The 24,795-nt window shown below is 35.8% G+C and overlaps 1 protein-coding gene across 1 annotated transcript in view; it reads right to left on the minus strand.

Moving 5' to 3' along the window:
- Positions 1-2,671: 2,671 nt before the first annotated feature.
- LOC121382311 (non-lysosomal glucosylceramidase-like) overlaps positions 2,672-24,795 on the minus strand; it is a 38,877-nt gene continuing 16,753 nt past the window's right edge. Inside the window, exons 12-17 of the mRNA XM_041511893.1 lie at positions 24,127-24,278; positions 22,529-22,635; positions 19,269-19,411; positions 16,257-16,366; positions 14,112-14,303; positions 2,672-9,118 (exon numbers count right to left, since the gene is read on the minus strand). Of these exons, the coding sequence (XP_041367827.1) occupies positions 8,414-9,118; positions 14,112-14,303; positions 16,257-16,366; positions 19,269-19,411; positions 22,529-22,635; positions 24,127-24,278 (1,409 nt within the window). The 3' untranslated portion in view covers positions 2,672-8,413. The remainder of the gene's footprint in view (positions 9,119-14,111; positions 14,304-16,256; positions 16,367-19,268; positions 19,412-22,528; positions 22,636-24,126; positions 24,279-24,795) is intronic.

Raw genomic sequence — 24,795 nt, forward strand, 5'->3', positions numbered from 1 at the left:
AACTCTTGGCGTGCTTTGAAATTTTACTACTATCATGGTATCAGACAGAAATGGTTGAGAAACATTGTTTTAACAGTTTGGTGAGAAGCTGTGAACAAAAATCACATTTCAACACATCATAAACATGATCTTGTACGTTTTGTTGTTCTTTAACTAATTATTTGACTTCAATCAATGGTGCAATATTATCACATGAAAACTTCAATCCTAATTATTTTATTAAATGAGTGTTTTCATATGGGGTAAATGATGGTTTTCATATAGGTAAAAGGACAGATGTTTTGTCCCAAAGACGGCTGTATTATCACACAAAATGTCCCAAACAAAACATTTACTTTAGACCGACAATTGATCACAATAACAGGTATGCATGGAGTATAATAATTTCATTCTGTAGAAGCAATAAATTAATGTACCGTAATTACATTTTAAAAATTGCAAATTTATTATGCAAATGCATTGAAAACGGGAACAAAATCATGAAAAGAATTACAGAAGCAAGTAAACTTAGTTTTTTGAGGAACACACATTGAAGCTATGGTCTTTCAGAGATCACCCAATGCAAAAATATATCCGAATATAGTCCATGGGCCAATATGGATTGTTGAATTGGCATGCTATAACATGTTTTAAGCAGGCCACTTGCAACATATTATGGCTAGTTCATTAATAAAGATGGGGGTTATGACATTGGTAGCTCTCACACAATTTTATTTATACATATTTAAGCAAAGTGAGAATTTTGGAGCATCCTGAATAGTGGAAGGGGTACTGTGCTTTTTATTTTGCTTTTTTTTTATTATCAAAGGACAGAAACAGTTTTGGGGAGACATTTAAATCTTGAGTTTTTTCTATGAATTACATGTAGTACTAGTTAAAACAATTTATAACACAGGCAAACCTGTATACAAGGAACTAATTTGCGGCCTTTTTGAGCACGTGGCCTTTGATTAACATAAAATACATTTATCTGTGCATGGGATACACAAAAGAATATCGTTGGGTTGAACTCAGAAGGGTCGAATACACTGCAAGGCTCGAGCCAAAAACGAAGTCCCGAGTTACATTTACACATCGTTGACCGAATGGTTGGGTCAAACTACTCGATGGGTTGAACACTTTCTCAAGCACCAACGGGGTTCGAGCCAACGGGATTCAACTGTACATGTATTTGAACATAAGTTATAGACAAATTCTTGTGTCTACATATATATGACAATATCATCAATGGTCATGATTTTTAGAACAGAACATAACCAATGATTGGCAAAATAGTGGTCAAAGGAAGGAAGAAATGGTTTTAGTTAATGACACACTCAACACCTTTTAATATTGGTTATATGGCGTCGGACATGTTGTTAAGGACCACACAGATAATGAGAATGGAAACACACTGCCGCCTCGCAATGAGCTACTCTTTCCGATTAGCAGAAAGGGATCTTGTATATGCAGCATCTCACTGAAAGGATTGTACACACTACATACCATGGACTTTGATACACCAGTCGTGGTGTACCGGCTGGGACAGACAGACAAACAGACAGAATAATGGAACGAAATGTTTTATTTAACGACGCACTTAACACATTTTATTTTATATGGCGTCAGACATATGATCAAGGACCACACAGATATTGAGGGAGGAAACCTGCTGTCGCCACTTCATGGGCTACTCGTTTCGATTAGCAGCATGGAATCTTTTATATGCACCATCCCACAGACAGGATAGCATATACCACGGCCTTTGATGTACCAGTCGTGGTGCACTGGCTGGAGCGAGAAATAGCCCAATGGGCCCACTGACAGGGATCGATCCCAAACCAACCTCGCATAAACAGAATAATGGAGTGAAAACCTATAGTTTCCTCTGGTTGAACCTGTAGAGTCTTTCTTTGATACTTTCTCACTTAACTGTAATCTAGACTGCCCACAAAGTGCCTGCATACCTAAGGGAATGCTGTTGTTTTATATGTTTGCTCATTCCCCATTTCCGTACAGTGGCCTTTAAACAGTCTGGATATAATACATTTTCTGCATCAATACTTTACAAAAAAGCTGAGCTTTCGTAACAATCAGTCATACAGGTATTTCTGCGTCCTTCACATGGAAGCAAATATACCGGTACTAGTAGTTACATTAAAGTAACTACCAGCCTCGGTGGCGTCGTGGTTAAGCTGGTAGGTACTGGGTTCGCAGCCCGGTACCGGCTCCCACCCAGAGCGAGTTTTAACGACTCAGTGGGAAGGTGTAAGACCACTACAAGCTCTTCTCTCTCAATAACTAACTAACAACTAACTCACTGTCCTGGACAGACAGCACAGATAGCTGAAGTGTTTGCCCAGGATAGCATGCTTGAACCTTAATTGGATATAAGAACGAAAATAAGTTGAAATGAAATGAACTAAAATAATTGAAAAATGGGTCGGCGGTAAGCTTCTCTGATGATGGTATTCGAGTAAGAGAGACACGGGCAAACATCAGACTCTGTCTGTGGTATGATCACATAAACAATACACGCATATTACCCACTACAAATCTAGTTTCCAAAAAGGGTTCTTCTGCATTTAAAAGGACACTTTTTTTCAGTATACATAGTCAGATGAAACATTTTACATTATGGCTACAATTCCATATATACTGTGACATTGAAACAAATAGAACAGAAATTTTCTATCACTTAAATGAGCAATTTATTAAATATAACTTCAAAAACGAAAAAGTAACATATGTGATGTGAACACATGTGTGTACACATGTACATGTACACACACAAAACACACACACAGACACACACACACATAGACAGGAACACACACACACAGACAGGAACACACACACACACACACACACACCACCTCATTATTTAGCTTTCCTAAACAAAACACAACTTTAGGCCAAAACAAAAATATATTGCTGGTCTCTGGTCAGCTCGTGCGTTGATTTTTACCTCATAAGTCAAAATAATTTATTTATTTATTTTTCAAGGTAGCTACAACAGTACCATCTATACCATAAATAATGCTGTGCCACCTCAAATAATAATATAGTGATGCACCGTGACATTTAAGGGGCTTAGTTGTACTCATCAGGCACGGCAGAGCAGGGGGGGCTGGGGGCTGGGGGCTGGGGGCTGGGGAGTGGGGGTGGGCTAGAGGCCCCTTCAATAATTCTGAATCAAAAATATTACTGGTAGTAAATCTTAAGGCAGAGATAAATTTTACTAGAAGAATTCAGGAAATTGCATTTTAAGACATCTCTTTTTCAAAATTTTAAAACGTACTCCCAAACCCTCTAGAAACTTTGCTTTGCACCCTCGATCTCAGTCAGCCCCCCCCCCCCCCCATTATCTACTTCCTTCCGTTGTGCCTGCTCATAAAAGTTCTTTTGGCTGTATGGAAAATGTGATGGAACGCATTTAGAGTAGGCCTACCAAGGCAAATGTGAGGGCACCATGGCCAATAAGGAGGGACCAAGGCAGATGAGGAAGTTAAAAATAAATAAATAGATACACCCTTCTTTTCTTTCTGAGCAATCCATGCTTTAAAAAACCAAGAATAATAAATTTTTAAAAATGCATCGCCACATTAATTTTTAAACTTTTATTTGATCAGAGATCGACTATATATTATTTTTTGGCCTTATTCTCATCAAAGTAAGAATTTAATAACTACATGCACTTGACACACTGCAAGATCTCTAATTAATATAATTTCTCAACAAAAGTATTTTAGAAAACATAAAATGGTTCACAATGAGCGATTGCACCAACTGCATACAAATTAAAAAGATTATTCTTAATCAGAATTCATTATTTGTAAAAGAAATAATTTTCATCAAGGTAGACAACTCCAATAATTATCTACATATACATATACTTTGATGGCCGAATGAGAGACATGTATCAGAAAAGTTGCAATTTTATAGTTATTCTAGTGACTCTTGTAAAAATAAATAAACTGTTTGAAAAAACAAAACCCGATGGATTATTCACCAAATTCATAAATAATGACAAAAGCAGTAAGAAGTCTAAGAGCAATATCACAATTTTGTATCTAAAACTTTGTCTATGATTATCCTACATGTATGTCTAAATCATTACCGTAAGTGAGGTAAATTCCCAAAAAAAGTCTGTTTCTTAATTTGTATTAAGTCTGTACATATCCCATGAAATATCAGAATATTAATTTGTATTAAGTCTGTACATATCCCATGAAATAGAATATTAATGATAAAAACTAAATAAAGAATTATACTTTTGGTAACCTTGGATCATATCTCAATTTTCTGCATTTAATTTATTCACAAGCCTTGGAAAATGTAATGTTTGCAGAAACCATTTATGAATTAAATAAAAACAAAAACAGGTAACATTTAATTTTGCGTTACTGAACATCAACATATATCATGTTCTAAATTTAATGTGTGCATGGGCATTCGGTCAACAAAACTATCATTTTCATAATTTTGGGAGACCTGACTTAGTAATATACTGATGAAAAAAAAAAAAAAGGGAAAACATGTCATGTTAGATCTAATTTAAATTATTTACGTCTGTATAAAATACAAAGATATAATATGGGATTGAATGTCAATAACATGGTTAGTTTCCCCAAGTCAGGGCTCGCGCTGTCGTTCGTCAAAGTCGGCAACTGCTAAAAACATAAAAAAATTGGCGAAACAATTGGCACTGACTGACCGCAAATCAGACGAGTGCTTTACTACTGGGCTATGGCCTGTCCTATATATCAGCAGCATGCCACTATTAGATGAGTAAAAAATAGACCCCCTAAAGCAATGTCATAAATTGAATAACAAGTACATTTTAGCATGAACTTTACTATCATAAAGCACGAGATTAAAAACAAAATCTTTTGACTGAAATGCCGATATGTAGTTGGGGAATACATATTTAGATTGGCGAAAGAAATTGAAGACTGGCGAATTTTTTGGTGAATAAAAATAGCAACCCAGGGCTTGCCATGCTGACATTATGGACGAGGGTTTTGGTTTGAAGTCAGTATTTCCTGTTACTGCTTGTGTGTTCTCTTATTTCTTTCCATCAGTATAATAATATAGTTCATTATCCATATGGTTCAACACAACCAAGTTAATAATCATACAAAGCACACCTGTAATGACAACTGCAATGACGTAATTGTGGGAAGCGACTCATAACATGACGTTGCTTCTCCAGTCTTAGCTCAAACTGTGTATTTGAAATATGACGTCATTTCGTCATCTCCGTCAAGTTGTGGCTGAAACATTTTGAGTTGGGTCTTGTTATTCATAAAGAAAACAACAATAATAATATAGATAATAAAGAAATTATTACACTCGCGTGTGAGTCATACTAATTTTATGAAACTTGTGTCAGGATTCATGCATTACCCTCACTCTCGCTCTGGCAATACAATAATCCCGACACTCGTTTCGGAAAATCAGTACGACACAGAAGCTCGTATAATAATCTCTATACATAATAGAGTCAAGTGAGCAGAACATAACATAAATTTAAGTACATGCCATAATTCATAGGTAAAAGATGAAGTCATAGGAATGGATTGATTTTGAATGTAAAACAAGTAAGATATAATACAAATCTTTTGTTGTACAACTATTCACAACACCATAATTAGCAGACTAAATTTGTAAAAAAAAAAAAAAAAAAAAAAAACCAAGATAAAAAAATTAAATCATTTTCAAAAATTGTGCGTACAATAGACAACTGGCTTCTAAATCACTGGTACATTTCATAAATAAACATTCAAGCAAAAAAGAAAAAATACATGAACATATACCTGTTAAAAGTGAAACAATGGAAAATAACTCATAATTATTATAAAAGAAGCATTAAATGCCAGCTATTTTTACAAATGCACAATATGGATGAAAACAAAACAAAAACAAATATAAATATTCTAACAATTTGCATTTCAAAATGAGTGTTTAATGACTCTATTAGAGCAGGCTGATTTACAAATCATCGGCTATGGGATGTCAAACAGTTGATAATTCTGACATACTGTCTTAGAGGAAACCTGCTACATTTTTTCATTGGCAGAAAGCGATCTTTTTATTTGCACTTTCCCACAGACGAGACACACATTTCGCCTGATATACCAGTCATGGGGCACTAGTTGGAACAGGAAAAACCCACAGGGAATGGTTCTACCAAGGGGATTTGATCCTCCTACCAAAACACCTCAGGTGAACGCTCTACCAGTTATGATAGAAATATTTCCATTGGCCAGGGGACTAATATCACAGAAAAGTCAGTGCTCCATATGAAAAACCACAAGCCCCTTTCATTATGGCTATGTATTTTCACTGCAGATACTACTTTTTATTTTTATTGAAAGTGCATATTTCATTTTAAAAAACAAAACAATCTCACAATATTAATTCAATTGCTAGTAAGTACTAGCATGTCAACAGTAAAGAGATAGTTTATAGTATGAGTGTGTTTTCAATCGGACATCATGAGCGAAAGAGAGTGATGTACAATCAAACGTATACAGTTTAGTTACTGTATTCTATATAACAGAAATCAAGTAACAGTTTCCAAAACAAAACCACCCCAAGTTGTGAGAATATACAAAGCTTAGATCAGAGAAAACAAGAATTTATGATCTAATAAAAGACATATCCCACATTGTGGGAAGTGGAAAATATATCACTGCATTGTAGAGCTGTAACAATACGGGAAGTCCCGATACTTGGGTCGCGATACTTAACTTTTCATATCAAACATCGCTAATTAAACTGTTTTCGGTAGTTCATGTTTATGAAAATTGATAACCGTAATCAAAATTTAAGACATGACAGGATAGTTTCATTGTCACCTGACAATAAAACGAAATTAAAATGTTTCGAAATACAAATGGGAAGTCTTCAGAAAAATGAACGTAACATGCTTGTTCAATGCAGTTAATGAAATGTCAGCTTTTTTAATAGAAAAATCAACTTGATAACATGTTTAGTTTTAAGTGCAGATCGCTGGGCAGTTACAACATCCCCTGCTGTATTGACAACCCTTTCAGACGGTACAGACGTAGAGGGAACACAGATATTGTTTGGCAACTGTATGAATGTATTGTACTGTATCGCGATACAGCTGTTCTGAATCAATATATCATGTCGTATTGTATTGCGATACAGCTGTTCTGAATCAATGTATCATATCGTATTGTGATACAGCTGTTCTGAATCAATGTATCATATCGCGATACAGCTGTTCTGAATCAATGTATCATATCGTATTGTATCGCGATACAGCTGTTCTGAATCAATGTATCATGTCGTATTGTACTGCAATACAGCTGTTCTGAATCAATATATCATGTCGTATTGTACTGCGATACAGCTGTTCTGAATCAATATATCATGTCATATTGTATTGCGATACAGCTGTTCTGAATCAATGTATCATATCGTATTGTGATACATCTGTTCTAAATCAATGTATCATATCGTATTGTATCGCGATACAGCTGTTCTGAATCAATGTATCATATTGTATTGCAATACAGCTGTTCTGAATCAATATATCATGTCGTATTGTACTGCGATACAGCTGTTCTGAATCAATATATCATGTCATATTGTATTGCGATACAGCTGTTCTGAATCAATGTATCATATCGTATTGTGATACATCTGTTCTAAATCAATGTATCATATCGTATTGTATCGCGATACAGCTGTTCTGAATCAATGTATCATATTGTATTGCAATACAGCTGTTCTGAATCAATGTATCATATTGTATTGTATCGCAATACAGCTGTTCTGAATCAATGTATCATATGGTATTGTATCGCGGTACAGCTGTTCTGAATCAATGTATCATATGGTATTGTATCGCAATACAGCTGTTCTGAATCGATTTATCGTATCATATTGTATCGCGATACAGCTGTTCTGAATCAATATATCATATCGTATTGTATCGTGATACAGCTGTCCTGAATCAATGTATCGTATCGCGATACAGCTGTTCTGAATCAATATATCGTATCGTATTGTATCGCAATACAGCTGTCCTGAATCAAGGTATCATATCGTGGCCCTCGTATCAAGATACGATACTGTATCGCCGTATTGTTACAGCTCTACTACATTGTAACAAAATATACATTTGATTGTAGACATAAAATGGAGCATTTATAAGCAGTCTATCCACATTATTATTATTATTATTATTTAAAAATTAATTTCAGATTCCAAAAGATTAATCAATTGTTTAGACAATAATGTCAGAAAAATTCTATTCACCATTTTGGTTAATGAAACAGTTGCAGATTAAGATGCTCATTTTTGATTGGTTTATCACAACTTAGAAAGTCAAATAAATGTTAAGTATTTCCTACTGCATAAACCAGTACATGTATCTGACGCCAGATGGTCCTAATAATTAGGATGGCAACACTTCAGAACTCTGATATCCACTAGACTCCGTTTCAGCACATTCATCAGAACCTGATTTTTCTTCTTTGATCACATCGGTTGTCGCATTTGCTTGCAATTCCTCTTTTACTTTCACGAACTCCACACGAACTTTCTCTTCAGATTCTGCACTCTTCTCCGGTAGGCTGACACCAGAATCAGACTTTTTTTCTTTTACTTTCACCGACTCCACATGAACCTTCTCTTCAGATTCTACACTCTTCTCCGGTAGGCTGACACCAGAATCAGACTTTTTTTCTTTTATTTTCACAGACTCCACATGGGCCTTCTCTTCAGATTCTACACTCTTATCCGATAGGCTGACACCAGAATCTGCTTGTTCTTCTTTTACTTTCACTGACTCCACATGAACCGTCTCTTCAGATTCTACACTCTTTTCCGGTAGGCTGACACCAGAATCAGACTTTTTTTCTTTGTTGATCTCAGGTGCAACCTTTACTTGCGACTCCCCTGTTTTCACGTTGAGATATTCCGGGTGGAATTTCTCCAGGGCCCACTGTAAAGACCATATGCTTAGTGGCCGCATGTACCCGAGGGAGCGGTAGTGCCTGCTGGTCATGTACGCCTCGGGGGTCTGGAACGCCAGGCCCATCCACTCCCAGCAAGCGTGGTACGATCCCCACGCTGTCTGAAAACCTTCGTCTATCAAACCCTGGGAAAATATAATACGTAAAAATTATTATGTCTTCTATCAAAATATCAAAATCTGACCAAAATACCGACACTGACAGGAGAAGAAAACTACATTTGAATCCCGTTGGCTCGAACCCCATCAGTGCTCAAGAAAGTGTTCGACCCATCGGATAGTTCGACCTAACCATTCGGTCAACAGCGTGTAAGTGTAACTTGGGACTTCGTTTTGGTTCGAGTGTTGCGCTGTATTCGACCCTTCTGTGTTTGACCCAACGAGATTCTACTGTATAACATTTTGAATTTTATGTTCAAGTTTTTGAGTAATAACAATGAAAAACCAATTGATGGGTTTTTTTAAGTTTGTTTTTTGTTTAACGACACCACTCAAGCACATTGATTTATTAATCATCGGCTAATGGATGTCAAACATTTGGCAATTCTGACATAGTCATCAGAGAAAATCTGATACCTTTTTCCATTAGTAGCAAGGAATCTTTTATATGCAGCATCCCAAAAACAAGATAGCACATACCACAGCCTTTGATATACCAGTTGTGGTGCACTGGCTGGAACGAGAAATAGCCCTATGGGCCTACTGACGAGAGTCGATCCTAAACCAACTGTGCATGAAGTGAGCGCTTTACCACTGGGCTACATCCCGCCCCTTTAATATTTTTTAATAAGCATGTGCTCAAACATGTGGCTACAAAACAAGTAACATTCACAAAATGTCATTTATGTTACATAACTAGAAGAATATGTTCATAAATAAACATGAAAACATTTACTTTCCTATGTAATATGTGCAAAAGGGTACAGATGAAAAAAAGAAGAGCACATTGATTTATCAATCATCGGCTATTGGATGTCAAACATTTGGTGATTTTGAAATATAGTCTTAGAGAGGAAACCCATTACATTTTTCCATTAGTAATAAAGGATCTTTTATATGCACCATCCTACAGACAGGATAGCACACACCACAGTCTTTGATATATCAGTCGTGATGTAGTAGAATTACCAAATGTTTTGGGGGCATTTTTTTGACAATCATTGCTCAAACCAAAGAGTATGATGTCAAAATACATGTATTTCACCATAGAGATTTATGCGACTATTGGAATCTTGAGAATCAAATGCTGATGACCTCTCTCTATTTGTAAAAGAAATGGGAATGAAAAGAGGACATGTTTTATTTAAACGTACTCAACACATTTTATTTAAGGTTATATTGCATTCAGACATATGGTTAAGGACCACACAGGTATTGAGAGAGGAAACCCACTCTCGTAACTTCATGGGCTACTCTTTCGATTAACAGCAAGGGATCTTTTATATGCATCATTCTACAGACAGGGTAGTACATACCTTTGATTATACCAATCGTGGTGCACTGGGTGGAATGAGAAATAGCTCAATGGGCCCACCGATGGGGATCGATCCCAGACCGACCATGCATCGAGCGGGCGCTTTACCACTGGGCTACGTCCCGCCCGGGATTGAAGAGAGGTATATTAAAATATAAAATACAGACGACACTTAACAGGAACAAACTTTGCTTTTGCTACAAAATTTCAAATTCTTACACAGGCCTCTGAAAATTGTGACAGCGATTGTTTCGTTCATGCGTCGCTCACGTATCTATAGTTGCAAGCATAACCCATTTGTTATTTGCGCATTGGATTTATAACATTATTTCTTACACACCCGTTGGTGAGAACACCATGCATTATTTTTGATAACACATGGGTTGTTAACACACGTACGTGTGGTACATGTGTTAACAATTTCCAGACATACGACTGGCTGCTCCTAGGTGATGACCAGGTCACCAGTGCCATGCAGCCAATGAAAAACAACACGGTGGAAATAGATTACACTGTGACGTATACAGGTAGTTAACCCGATAATCATGTGTTTGTGACGCGTAAGTTCGCTACAAGTGCAACGGCTGTAAATAACTTTTAGTCGAAAAAGATGTTAAAATTTGCTTAAAACATGGTTTTTGAGGATATATAAGAAATATACTCTTCAAAAAAAGTAGGGGAACCTGAAATATTAATGTTAATATCAACTATTAGACCGAACATACATTTTGACCACAGACACCCTAGTAAAGAACGTTCAGGTCTGTTTATCAACACACCAAAACACATGCCATAGTTTGCATGTGCATCACGCAGTTGCCCCATACACATGCATAGGGTGTCATTCTCGATTTTGACAATTTCCAGGAAGGCCGATTAATCAATGTGGAACATTATTGCTGTCAATATTTTTCATTCTGTTGATCATACAGTTGCTATTGTTTTATTTTTAGTCATTTTTATTATTTGAGTTTGCGATTTACTGATAAAAAAACGCAGACCTGTCAACCCTCCCGGATTCTGCGGGAGTCTCCCGGTATTTGATCAAATCTACTTACACCTGTGCGGGAGACAATTTCTCCTGTTAAATGACATTTTTGTAAGCATAAAAAAAAATCGATCCTCTTTTGTCAAAATAACAGAAGGGAAGTAACTCTGCCTTTTTTTCTCATTCGGAAAATGTCGCCTACTTTCGGTTTCTGAGAATGTAACAGGCCGAATTGTCCCAACTGTTTAACCTTTGCCGAAGTGAGAATTGTGGGATAGCCTATTTATATTATTAAAAAAGCACATGGAGTTTATAAAATGACGTGTTATTATAATGTTTGTTGTCATCGTAATGGCTACGAAGCGTGTTGCCGCTAATTCAACAGGCTGTGTATTGACATTCAGTGTTGCCATATAAAATAAAATATCCAATTTAGTTCTAATAACACCTCTGAATTGTAAAATGTCTTCCCACTGGATTACATAATGCAACTATGACCAATTTGAACTGCCAGACAGCGAAACACATGATGCATGTCACAGCAAGACAACGAAAAGATCAATTAGCTGTATAAACATACTTGTGTCAGTTTGTGTGTTTGTATGTTTGTGCAGTAAAATGTTGGTTATAAGGGTACACTTCAAGAAATTATTTTTGTACAATTAAAAAATGTTGTGTTTGACATTGACATAAAGTTACTCACGGAAATGGGTATAATTCCGGTATATTTCACACAATGTCCGTAATGAGGTTTTACTTATGGTTAATGAAAATACAATGTTTATTGCATCATTATAATGATTTTAAATAAGTACCACGCCACCGTTCCTCATTATAGTAAAAGCTGAATATTAATTTATAAGATTTATATAAATTTGTCTTTGGTACTAACCACCAACCTCAGTGGCGTCGTGGCAGGCCATCGGTCTACAGGCTGGTAGGTACTGGGTTCGGATCCCAGTCGAGGCATGGGATTTTAAATCGAGATACCGACTCCAAACCCTGAGTGAGTGCTCCGCAAGGCTCAATGGGTAGGTGTAAACCACTTGCACCGACCAGTGATCCATAACTGGTTCAACAAAGGCCATGGTTTGTGCTATCCTGCCTGTGGGAAGCGCAAATAAAAGATCCCTTGCTGCCTGTCGTAAAAAGAGTAGCCTATGTGGCGACAGCGGGTTTCCTCTAAAAACAGTGTCAGAATGACCATATGTTTGACGTCCAATAGCCAATGATAAGATAAAAAATCAATGTGCTCTAGTGGCGTCGTTAAATAAAACAAACTTTACTTTTTTGGTACTAACCACAAATGATAATGTAATGCAACCTGTAAGGCTTAAGTGTAATACCGTAAATGTACTAATTAATTTTTTAATTACTTGTTCATGTTCTTAACATTTTTGGATAAAATATTGGGTTTTTTTTTAAATATGTATTAAATCATAATAATATTGAAACTTAAATTTTTTTAATAATAATAATTTTTTTTTTTTTTTTTTTTTTTTTTAATGCCAATATCTAAGGTTAACAAGTATATATGACATTATATAGTATTCATATAACTTATTATAATAATGGTTTTTTAAATCTTGCGATCTTGGGTTCAATTGTATGAATTTAAAAAATCTCATGCTTTATGACAAAATCTCCTGCTTTCTCTTGACTAAAGGTTGACAGGTCTGAAAACGTCAACTTTCAAATTTCACTTCTGGCCCAAATCGTCCTTCAAGATCTTTGGTGGTCATAAAACTTACTGTAATACCGAACTACAGGTTGTAATGTTTGCCCAATAAATTCACTATTATCATATAACCATTCCCCACAGTTAATATATCGTACAATTTTGGCAATTGTCAATTCTTATTAGAGTTCCCCTATTTTCGTTTTCAAGAGTATAGAATAATATATTCGTGTCCGTTAGATACCATTTATCTCACAAATTGTTGTTTGAAAACGTATCAAACTCGTTTTCGCTCATTTGATACATTTTAAAACAACTTGTTGTGAGATAAATGGTATCTAACGGCCACTCATGTATTATTCTATATTTACATGGTCATGACATGTTACGTAAAATCGAAATGGTTATCCTGAATTTGTTTCTCGGAGACCTGTTTACATGTTAATATCATATGAGACAAACAGCTGCCCGATCATGTGCAACACATTTTATTTACGGTTATATGGCGTCAGTTTTGCAGATGCAATCACATATTATGTAAAATCCATTTCTGGTCTCTGGTCAGTGCGTGCGTCGATTTTGACCTTGTGCGTCAACATTTTTTTTTTTTTTTTTTCCTACAGTATGACATCGATTTTTGTAGAAGTAACCTGTGGGTTGTACAGAAACCTCTGTGCTACTGTTTAGGAAAATATTTCGGGTACCAAGGCAAAGAAGGGGGTGCCATGGCCATTGAGGATGGACTAAGGCAGATAATTAAGGAGGACGTAAGAAAACTAAATATACCCACCTTTTCTACATGCAATCCATGCTTTAAAAAAAAAAAAAATTAAATTAAAAACAAAAAGCCGCATCGCTGCATCAAATTGAGAAACTTTGGTCTTACCAGAGACCGACTCCTCCCCCCTCCCCCGATCTTATTCTTACACACACCATTATTAACAAAATTACATTTGATTTCAAATATAAACAGCATTACCTCTTGTATCATACTTGCAGCCACAGAGTACGTGATTCCTACCCAGAATTCCTCTGACTGACAGGAACTGATGTCTTTCTTGCCATCAGGGCGTGTTCCGTTGATTGCACCCATGTTGCCGTTAGAAAACATCATCACGTTGTTTTCGAACACGGTCTTCAGGGCACTCTTCACATTGGCTGGTGGAAACACCTGAACATGCAGCAAAACACAATAATTATACCTGGGTGGAAATAATAACAATGTTTGGGGGTCTTTTAATAAAAAAAATTAATAATTTTGTTTTAAATACAAAGCAACACAAGCATTCTTAGAGTACTGCTAAGTAATACATGTCATCTACCAGGCCAAACAAATTTTCATCTCTCCTGAATTCAAGGGTCATAACTGCGAAAAATGGGTAAATCACCAGGAAAGTCAAACTTGATTTACGTGATAAAGCCATACAGAAAGTTTCAGCTCAATATCTCAAGGCATTGTAAAAAACCACCTGGAAAACTAGACATGTGACAGACGGATGGACAGACGAACAGACAGACAGAAGAATACAGTAGGGGACTAATAGTAATAACAACAAACTGTCATCGCTGTAATATATTAATAAAGTCATATTTATATCTCGCCTTTTCACTTCGTAAAGATGAGACAAAATTTGCCAGTACCTACCAACGATTAGTCCCATGCTTTAACCACTACACCACCAAGGTTAAAGTTTGTTTTGTTTAACGACACCACTAGAGCACATTGATTAATTAATCATCGACTGTTGGATGTCAAACATTTGGTAATTATGACTCATAGTTATCAGAGGAAACAGCTACAAATTTGTTCATTAGCAGCAAGGGATCTTTTATTTGCACTTTCACAGACAGGAAAGCACATACCATGGCCTTTCACCAGTTGTGGTGCACTGGATGAATGAATCCTGCGATGCAAGCACATCAGGTGAGCGCTCAACCAACTGAGCTAAATTTTGCCCCTATACCAGTCTAGATATCACCAACTGCCTTGGTGCAAAAAAACCCAACAAGTCTTGTTGCCATTTTTAATATTAAGTCTTGTATAATTAGTATTGAAATGAAAAAATTGTCTACTCAAACTATTGTTATATGCAACCTACTTAAAAACTGCTAATGTTCTGTGGGTGTGGAAGGCATCTGATGAACTACTTTTAATAAATAGTGCAAATGATATAAATTGTTAAGCATAAATAATGGTAAGCATTTTATTTTATAGGAGTATTTAAAAAACAAACTGCCAATAATCCACCTATGCAACCTCCAGTCATACGTGGAACCACCCTATAAATAACACAAAGAAAATGCTTAAATACTTTTTTTAAATAACACAGAAAATAATCCCACGGAATTAAATGTTTCGCCTACCATAAACATTTTAGGTGCAACAAAATCAAGTTTCATTGACCTAAATGCAAAAATTTAACATTAAACTCAGCAAAAGTTGATGCAGTCACCACAGCTGCCATTAGTACAATATATAGAGGACATTTCATGTTTTTAGTTAAATATGATTTATATTTCATCGAGTGAAGTTTGCAATCATATCTCACGAGTCGCGCAAGTTATTATATAACTTTTGGCAATGTATCTTTATTTTTAAAATGCCAGCAGCAAAATAGTTGCAGCTTTCTTACAGTGAAGATAACACTTTCTTCAGTGATGATAACACATTTTAGAGTGAAATAGTGAAATTTTCACTCTAAAATGTGTTATCGTCACTGAATGACTGATAACACTTTTATTTCACTGATATTTTATATTTCACTAAATGTTATATAATAATATAGCATATTAAAAGAGCTTCCATTTTGTATCATGTTTATGTCCCGAGTGAAATAATTTTCAGATGTCACAATATTTAGTGAGTGACAAGAAAAATTATTTCAAGAGGGACATTTAAACATGATACGAAATGGTAGCGAGTTGGTTGAAGTTCCTGTAAGGCTCTAGTACGTCAATTGATGATGTCATCGTGTCACCTCGAAGTGTGTCCCACTTGGCATAGTGGGACATACCAAGATATTTTTAACAATATGGGTAATAAATACCTCTATCATGTCTTTTTACTTTGCAAAGGCAAGACAAAAATATAAGATGTAATAAACTTTTTACGCTTCCAACATACAGTGTCATCTTGTAGACCAGATGCTTTCAAGAACCATTGTCCAGCCAGCTGATCAGCCATCACACTGTCGTGGTGACCATGCTGGCTGCAGTCGAAGTTGTAGTACCGACCTAGAGACAGACAAAAACATACCATGAGTCGAACATAATGTAACATGATAATAGTCATGACATTGAATTCAGAAAATAACTCATTATTACAGATGTAGGGTACGTATCAACATTAATATATATTCTATGATGGCTGCAGAAGAAGTTGTACTGACCTAGAGACGGACAAAAACATACCACAAGTTGAACATACACATAACAGTTGTTAAGGACATCAAATTCAGACAAATAACTCATTGTTGTAGATGTATTCTATGAAAACTGAAATCAAAGTTGTAGTACTGACCTAGAGACAAAATACCATAACATTAGGGGTCATCCAAAGTTTTCAACATTTTCAGTCATACAAATGGTAAGACCGGGGTGGGGGGTGGGGGGGGTGGGGGGGAGGGTTTGTCACTTAAGTACAACTTTTGTAGTTTAATAACATGTCAAATGTTTTGTTGGATTTGAACATTATTTTTGATACTGCTAGTCTTGATCTGGGGCTTTATACGTCCAAGTTCGGCATTTTGAGCTGACCATCATCATAATATCCCAACATCCTTTGCACCACAGGTACCAGATACAGTCTGAGATGTAAACATGGCGGGCGATTATTTTACAGATCTGTACGCCGAAATGTTAAAATTTGTATCTCGATTGCCGACAACTATTCATAAAACGTCTAACCATCTATATGAACATTTTATTAAGTACATTTTCATGTCATTTGCAGACCAGGCCCGTCACATCTTGCTCATCCATAGAGGGAAACGGAAGAATGAGAACCCTGAACAAATCAATGGAGCACAAATACACCGGTGCCCTGTATCATGTATGCAATATGTTCTCGGTCTGACTATTTACCACAAGACACCCCAAAACACCACCAAGACACCACCAATACTCCATAAATATTTTAAGTAAAAGAATTAATTTTAAGCCTTAATGACAGCCAAATTGCTAAGGGAGATAATTGACTATTTATCCCAAGACACCACAAGATACCCCAAGACATCGCCTATTTACCCCAAAACACACACAATATCCCATATACCCCCCCCCAAGGCTTTAAAATGTATATAAACTGTATTTTTTAAAAGAGGTACCGGTACATGTTTTCTTGCTGTTTATATTTGATAAAATAATATACTTTAATTCATTTTTAAAAATATTTATGGAGTCTTGGGGTATCTTGGTGGTGTCTTGGGGTGTCTTGGGGTAAATAGTCGGACCCGTATGTTCTTCCCCACACAGTATCAATAGCGAAAACATCAGCAGGAGACTCAGCAGAAATTAAAAAAAGGAAGACCTAGTTCCAAAATTTAAATAGCCAATAGACTTCAATTGACAAGAACATAAGTTTGAATTGAATTCCCAAGAACACAAATGTGAATGGAGACATTTTATTTTATTCTCAACAGACACAACACATTTTATAAAATATCATGAATGCTAAACCTCACATGAATATTAAATTTCAAATTACTTTTACGAAAATGTGTTATGTTGGTCTTTAGTTTAGTTTAACTGTCGTATACACTTGACCAGTTACCACTGATAAAATAAAATGTTGGTAAGTACTAATTTAGGGGGAGGGGGTGGGTCTGGAAAAGTAGTACTCTTTGTACTACTGTGATAATGTTGAAAACTTTGGATGACCCCTTAGTTAACCATAACATAACAACAGAGATACTGTCATTAAGGACACTGAATACAGAAAATAACTCATTTATTACTGATGTAGGATATCAGCATTAATAAATATTCTATGAAGAAGATGACTGAAAATTTTAATTCTGTTTTGTTCAATGACACCACTAGAGCCCACTGATTTATTGGATGTGAAACATTTGTTAATTATTTACTAGTAGTCTTCGTGGAAACTTGCTACATTTTTCTATTAGCAGCAAGAGATCTTTTATATGCATTTTTCCACACACAGGACAGCACATACCATGGCCTTTAATATACCAGTTATTGAAATTATGCTAATTCCTAGTTTAAATGTACAAAAATCAGACAATCAATAGTTTTGAAAATGGGATAAAATTTTGTGGTGGTTCATCAGTTTGCTCTATTTATTGACCATCAAATATGCAGTATTGCGACTGGCCAACAGACAAAAGTCTATATGATGGCTATTCCTTATATTTCACAAATACAAAATTTAATATATAAAAAGCCAAGATGACACAGATTGAATAAATTAAATACTTTCTAAATTTCTAACAACGGGTAGAAACTGACAGACAAGTAAAGTATGTAAACGGGTTATTCTGACATTATTTGGAACCTGATTATAAATAGGTTAAAGTGAAAATGGTGAATGAGCGAATGGTACACAATAAAAGTAAAGATCAAAGTTTCATTATTAGCTTATTATGTGTCTCACATATAATATTTATGCAGTGTTCGAATAAGCACTTGTCTGTTTGTCCCGACAAGTAAAAATCTGCTCGGACAAGCAGAATGTACCTCCTTGGTTGTCCAGTGGACAAGTGAAAATGTTCAATAGAGTTTCATTTTTAGCAATTAAAAACATCATCCCTACACTAGATTAAAACATCATTTATTTGGACAAGTGAAAATATTGGAACACAAGTACATTTTTAGATGTACTTTTCTGGTGGACAAGTGGAAAATTCTGCTTATCTCTATCACTGTTATGCGCATTAATATATGAATAAGTGAAAGAATCAGCGAGACTAATGAGTGGGTTGGCTAGCAAATACTAGAGCAAAACTGATAGCGAACTTCAGTTCCAACAATTTGTTTTGTTTTTTTAAATTTATTCACAGAAACCCTGTTACAGTAAGACCTGTCCCCAACCAGGGTGAATATAAAGGACAGGCGGTCAACACAACCATGATATATTACATATAATAACAGTTCCAACAATTTATCTATTGTGGCATACCATTCCAAAGTTTGTCCTGATACGACTTTTTGCCCCTCTCCAACACCTCAGCATATTTCGCTTGGTCTTCGTCAAATCCCAGATGCTTAGCCATGTCTACTACCATCCTGAGAGCGGCAAGCCACATTCCACCACAGTAGGCACTGGGGACATTAGTAAATATATTAGTAAATAATTTATCCTATAACTTACCCATAATATCCATGTCATAAACCCATTTGATATTTACCATTATTAACTCAGTTAATACTGTTTTGCTGTGAGTGGGGTCATTTGGTTACAACCAACAGGACTTGTACATGTATACTTGATTTTGGTGAGATTTAGTTATAGTGAGGTGATTTCAGAACTTATTTACTAAATATCAAATTAAAATGTTATTTTAGAAGTGTTATAGGATAACTAGAATTCGCTACTCATGTTTTTTAATATGTAAAATATCAACCGTGTCTAGTTAATCGGTATTTGTATTGGCTGAGCCTCGACAAATACTGATTAACCTGGACTCGGTTGATATTTTCCACATTAAAAAACACTTGTAATGAATCCTCTATGTATAGTCTATTACACAACACACACTATTTAAAACTAAAGCAGCTATGAAGGCATTAAAGCATAACTAAACATTTGAAAGATTATTGTCATTGGACTGACTGTTCGAATGTTCGGACTTGTCCATATGAAGAGAGTGATACGCAGAAAGGTTAGTTAAATAGTTCAAGATATTTTTTGTTTAACATCACCATGAGAGCACATTGATTAATGAATCATGGGCTATTGGAGGAATCCCACTACATTAATTCACTAGCATCACGGGATCTTCTATACGCACTTTCCAACAGACAGGACAACATGCACCACAGCCTTTGATATACCAGTCGTGGGGCACTGGTTGACATGGGAAAAACCCAATGAGAGAATGGCTCTACTGAGGGAGTTCAATCCATCGACCCAAGCACCTCAAACAAACCCTCTACCAACTGAGCTACATGTAGATCCCACCCTCTGCAAAAAGAAGGAAATGTTTTGTTTAACAACGCACTCAACACATTTTCTTTAACGGTTATATGGCGTCAGACATATGGTTAAGAACCACACAGATACTGAGAGAGAAAACCCGCTGTTGCCACTTCATGGGCTACTCTTTTCGATTAGCAGTAAGGGATCTTTTATATGCACCATTTCACAGACAGGATAGTACATACCACGGCCTTTGTTACACCAGTTGTGGAGCACTGGCTGGAATCAGAAATAGCCCAATGGGTCCACCGACGGGGATCGATCCTAGACCGATCATGCATCAAGCAAACACTTTACCACTGGGCTATGTCCCGTCCCCCTCCTTTGCAGAAATTTTAGAAGTAAAGTTACAGGATAAAAAGAAATTAATATGTAGTAAAAAAGTACTGTGTAAATATTTTGTGAATTAATGAAGGGAGGTCTCAAAATTTACCATAAATGTTATGGGGAATGAATGAATGAATGAATGTTTAACGACACCCCAGCACGAAAAATACATCGGCTATTGGGTGTCAAACTATGGTAATGCAAATAAATAAAGTGATGATCAACATCAATATAAAAATTCAAGGTTTAAACAAAACAGTGTAAAGAACTGTGCAAAGATACAAATACAAATATCACCGAATTTTACGGACACCGAATTTTACTCTAAACTTCAATTTGTGCTGTATTGGCCATTCTCAAAGAGAATGTTACACCCCTGCACCACGGTGAGGTTACAGCACACGCAGGGGATGTTATGGGGAAGGCAAAAGACACCTTAATTATTATTATATTTAATGGGTCTGTTGCTTTTTTTTTTGCTCTGTGCATACGTGGGGTAAATTTAATTAATTTAATTTTGTTGGTGATGAGTATACAAATATATGCCTCCCACACTCAACAAGTGATCGTTTTTAAAATAACCTTAATCATAGAGTGAATGTTAAATCTATTAAACAAGCAATCATAAATATTAATTTGTCTTTGTACATCAAACTGTTTTTAAAAGATTTGAAATAGGTTATTGATAAAAACATTAGGAACTGACATTTGTTAAAAATATCTATGAAAAACTACTTCACAGTGATCAAGCAATGAAATCACAAACTAAATGATGTACTATACTTTAAATGTATAAATTATATTTTTTTAATATATATTTATTCTCTACAATGACTTATATTAAGACATTTAAGGATAAACCTTTTACAGAAAAGATGAACAAAATATTTAATGTAGTGTTATATATTTTGTAGACAAATACCTTTTTGTCTGTTTAATAATATTTAAGAATAAATATATGTTGGCAGGATTTAAGCTTACTACTTCGATTCATATGATCAATTCACAAAAATCAATACCCAGTTAATCGTTGCTAACTTACGTATTTGGTATGCAATATAATGGAAAGTTTACTGCATTTATGACATATTATCATTCATAATAACCAAATTAAAGTACAACTAAATAAGCAGACATTATATCTGATGCTTTTTCAAAGCTAAGAGGAGTTTGTTTTTGTTTAACGACACCACTAGAGCACATTGATTTATTAATTATCGGCTATTGGATGTCAAACATATGGTAATTTTGACAGTCATAGAAGAAACCCACTACATTTTTTTCATTAGTAGCAAGGGATCTTTTATATGCACTGTCCCAGACAGGATAGCACATACCACGTCCTTTGACATACCAGTCGTGGTGTACTGGTTGTGACGAGAACTAGCCCAATGGGCCCACCGACGGGGATTGATCCCAGACCAACCATGCATCAAGCGAGCACTTTACCACTGGGCTATGTCCCACTCCCAAAGCTAAGAGGAAGCCGTAACTATGAATTTACATCATTGCTTGGTGGGGCGGGACATAGCCCAGTGGTAAAGCGCTCGTTTGATGTGCGGTCAGTCTAGGATCGATCCCCGTCGGTGGGCCCATTGAGCTATTTCTCATTCCCGCCAGTGCACCACAACTGGTATATCAAAGGCCGTGGTATGTGCTATCCTGTCTGTAGGATGGTGCATATAAAAGATCCCTTGCTGCTAATGGAAAAGAGTAGCCCATGAAGTGGCGACAGCGAGTTTCCTCTCTCAATATCTGGGTGGTCCAACGCCATATAACCATAAATAAAAAATGTGTTGTGTCGTTAAATAAAACATTTCCTTCCTTCCTTCCTTCATTGCTTGGTCACCTGATGCTTTGTATACAGCCATTAACACATCTAGCAGAAATAGGAAGTTACAAAAATATTTTACCTTGCTCCTTGCATGGTCCAAGCATCGTAAGTCTGATCTGCAAATCCACTGTTGTCAATGATACCATCGCCATCTGTATCCCAGGTTAAAGCCGTTTCCATGACAAGCTGGAAATATGAAGAAAAAGAGATTGAAAGACTTTTATAAACTTAGTAAGTATTGTTGAGTTTTCTTGTTAGTTATATTTTGTTGTTGCTGTTGTTGTGGTTGTTGTTTTTCAAAAGACCACAAACATGTAAGAAAAACTCACTTTTTTTTGTTTGTTAGGACATCACAAACATATATCGGTGATGATGAAATGAACGGTGAAACCACCAGATTTCACTTTATGAATACAAAGATGAAAATGAGTTGTGAAGAAAAAAATCTGGAAATTTCAAAGGCATATTGTCACGAATTTAAAGACCTTATTTCTTTAAAAATAAATAGTAAATAAAAATTACATTAATTGTTGGAAACCAAATCTAGCTATCGCATCACCTTAACTGAACCATGATAGAGTGAAATCCATGTCAACCCTCTCGGCAATTTTAGTTTTGAATTATCGACCACTGCCATAATTTTTTTTTTTTTTATTTATTAATTTTTTATTTTTTTTTACAAAATATCATTAATAAGTTGAGTATGGTGGTTATAAAGATGGTTGAATAAAGTACATTTAGGGAGAAATCAAATTATTTTTGTTCAAGTATCAAAATATACTTTGTTAGGCCATTAAATACATGTAGGTCCGTGGTCTGTGACAATATGCCTTTAATACTGGTGGTACTGAGATTGGCCTTAGGGTTAGTGTTGCACAATGGTCGAAAATGGCAACTCCCATTCAGAATGTATATCGAAACCATATCGTAAATTTTTAATGGAGAATATGGACAAGTTTGGAAAAACAGAGAGGAAACCCGGAAAAATGCCGAAGTCCGAATAAATCCGGAAAACTTTCATATCTGTCAATGGAAATACACAATAATTGATTTTTTTGATTTTAAATTGTTTGAAACACAATTTAAAAAAATGGTTTTTTGTTTAACGACACTACTAGAGCACATTGATTTATTAATCATCGGCTATTGGATGTCAAACATTTGGTAATTTTTACAGGGACAGGATAGCACATACCATGGCCTTTAATATACAAGTATGGTGAAAAGGCCTGTAACAAGAAACAGCCCAATGGGCCCACCGACAGGAATCGATCCTATCTTGGGGTACTGACTTGCTCATCTTGGGGTACAAGAGACCACTTTACCTGATCTTGAGTACTACGTACCAAGCATCCCTTATCTTTAATACTTGAGGTAAAACACGAAGTACATGCATCTTACCTTGATCTTGGGGGGGTACATGTACTTGAGGTACATGTACTTGAGGAACTACAACAAACATGATCTTTACCTTGAGGATCTTACCTTGATCTTGGGGTACATGTACTTGAGGAACTACAACAAACATCTTACCTTGATCTTGGGGTACATGTACTTGAGGAACTACAACAAACATCTTACCTTGATCTTGGGGTACATGTACTTGAGGAACTACAACAAACATCTTACCTTGATCTTGGGGTACATGTACTTGAGGAACTACAACAAACATCTTACCTTGATCTTGGGGTACATGTACTTGAGGAACTCCTCGTTGTGTGTGTGGCTGTAGTCACGGTACACCTGAAGCACAAACTTCAGATTCAAGTCCTTCCAGTCACAGGTCGGGTGAATGATATATGCGTTCACTCGCTTCCACGGCTCATCCTCTGAAGTTACAAGTTAAAACACTTTCTTACACACCGGTTGGTGAGAACATCATTCGTTATTTTACTTGTTTACACATGAACATGTGTTAATTTCAAGACATACGACTGGCTGCTTCTAGGTGAAGACTAGGTCATCAATGCCATACACCCAATGAAAAAACGGCACAATCAAATTTGATTACACTGTGATGTATAGTTAACCTAACAATCAATCACTGGTCTGTGATGCGTAAGTGCAATGGCTGTAAATAACTTTTAGTCGAAAAAGATGTTAACATTTGCTTAAAACCTGTTTTTTGAGGATATGTAAGAAATAGAATAATACATTCATGTCCATTAGATACTATTTATTTTACTACAACTCGTTTAAAAATGCACCAAACTAGCTTTCGCACGTTGGATTACATCATTTGTCTGTGGCGCATAAGTTAGCTACAAGTGTAAGGGCAGTAAAGTAAAAAAAAAAGTTAAAATTTGCACTGGTTTTTGAAAGGTAAAAAAAAGAGTTAAAATTCTT

The sequence above is a fragment of the Gigantopelta aegis genome, chromosome 2 (genome assembly GCF_016097555.1).
Source record: "Gigantopelta aegis isolate Gae_Host chromosome 2, Gae_host_genome, whole genome shotgun sequence".
Classification (NCBI taxonomy): Eukaryota; Metazoa; Mollusca; class Gastropoda; order Neomphalida; family Peltospiridae; genus Gigantopelta; species Gigantopelta aegis.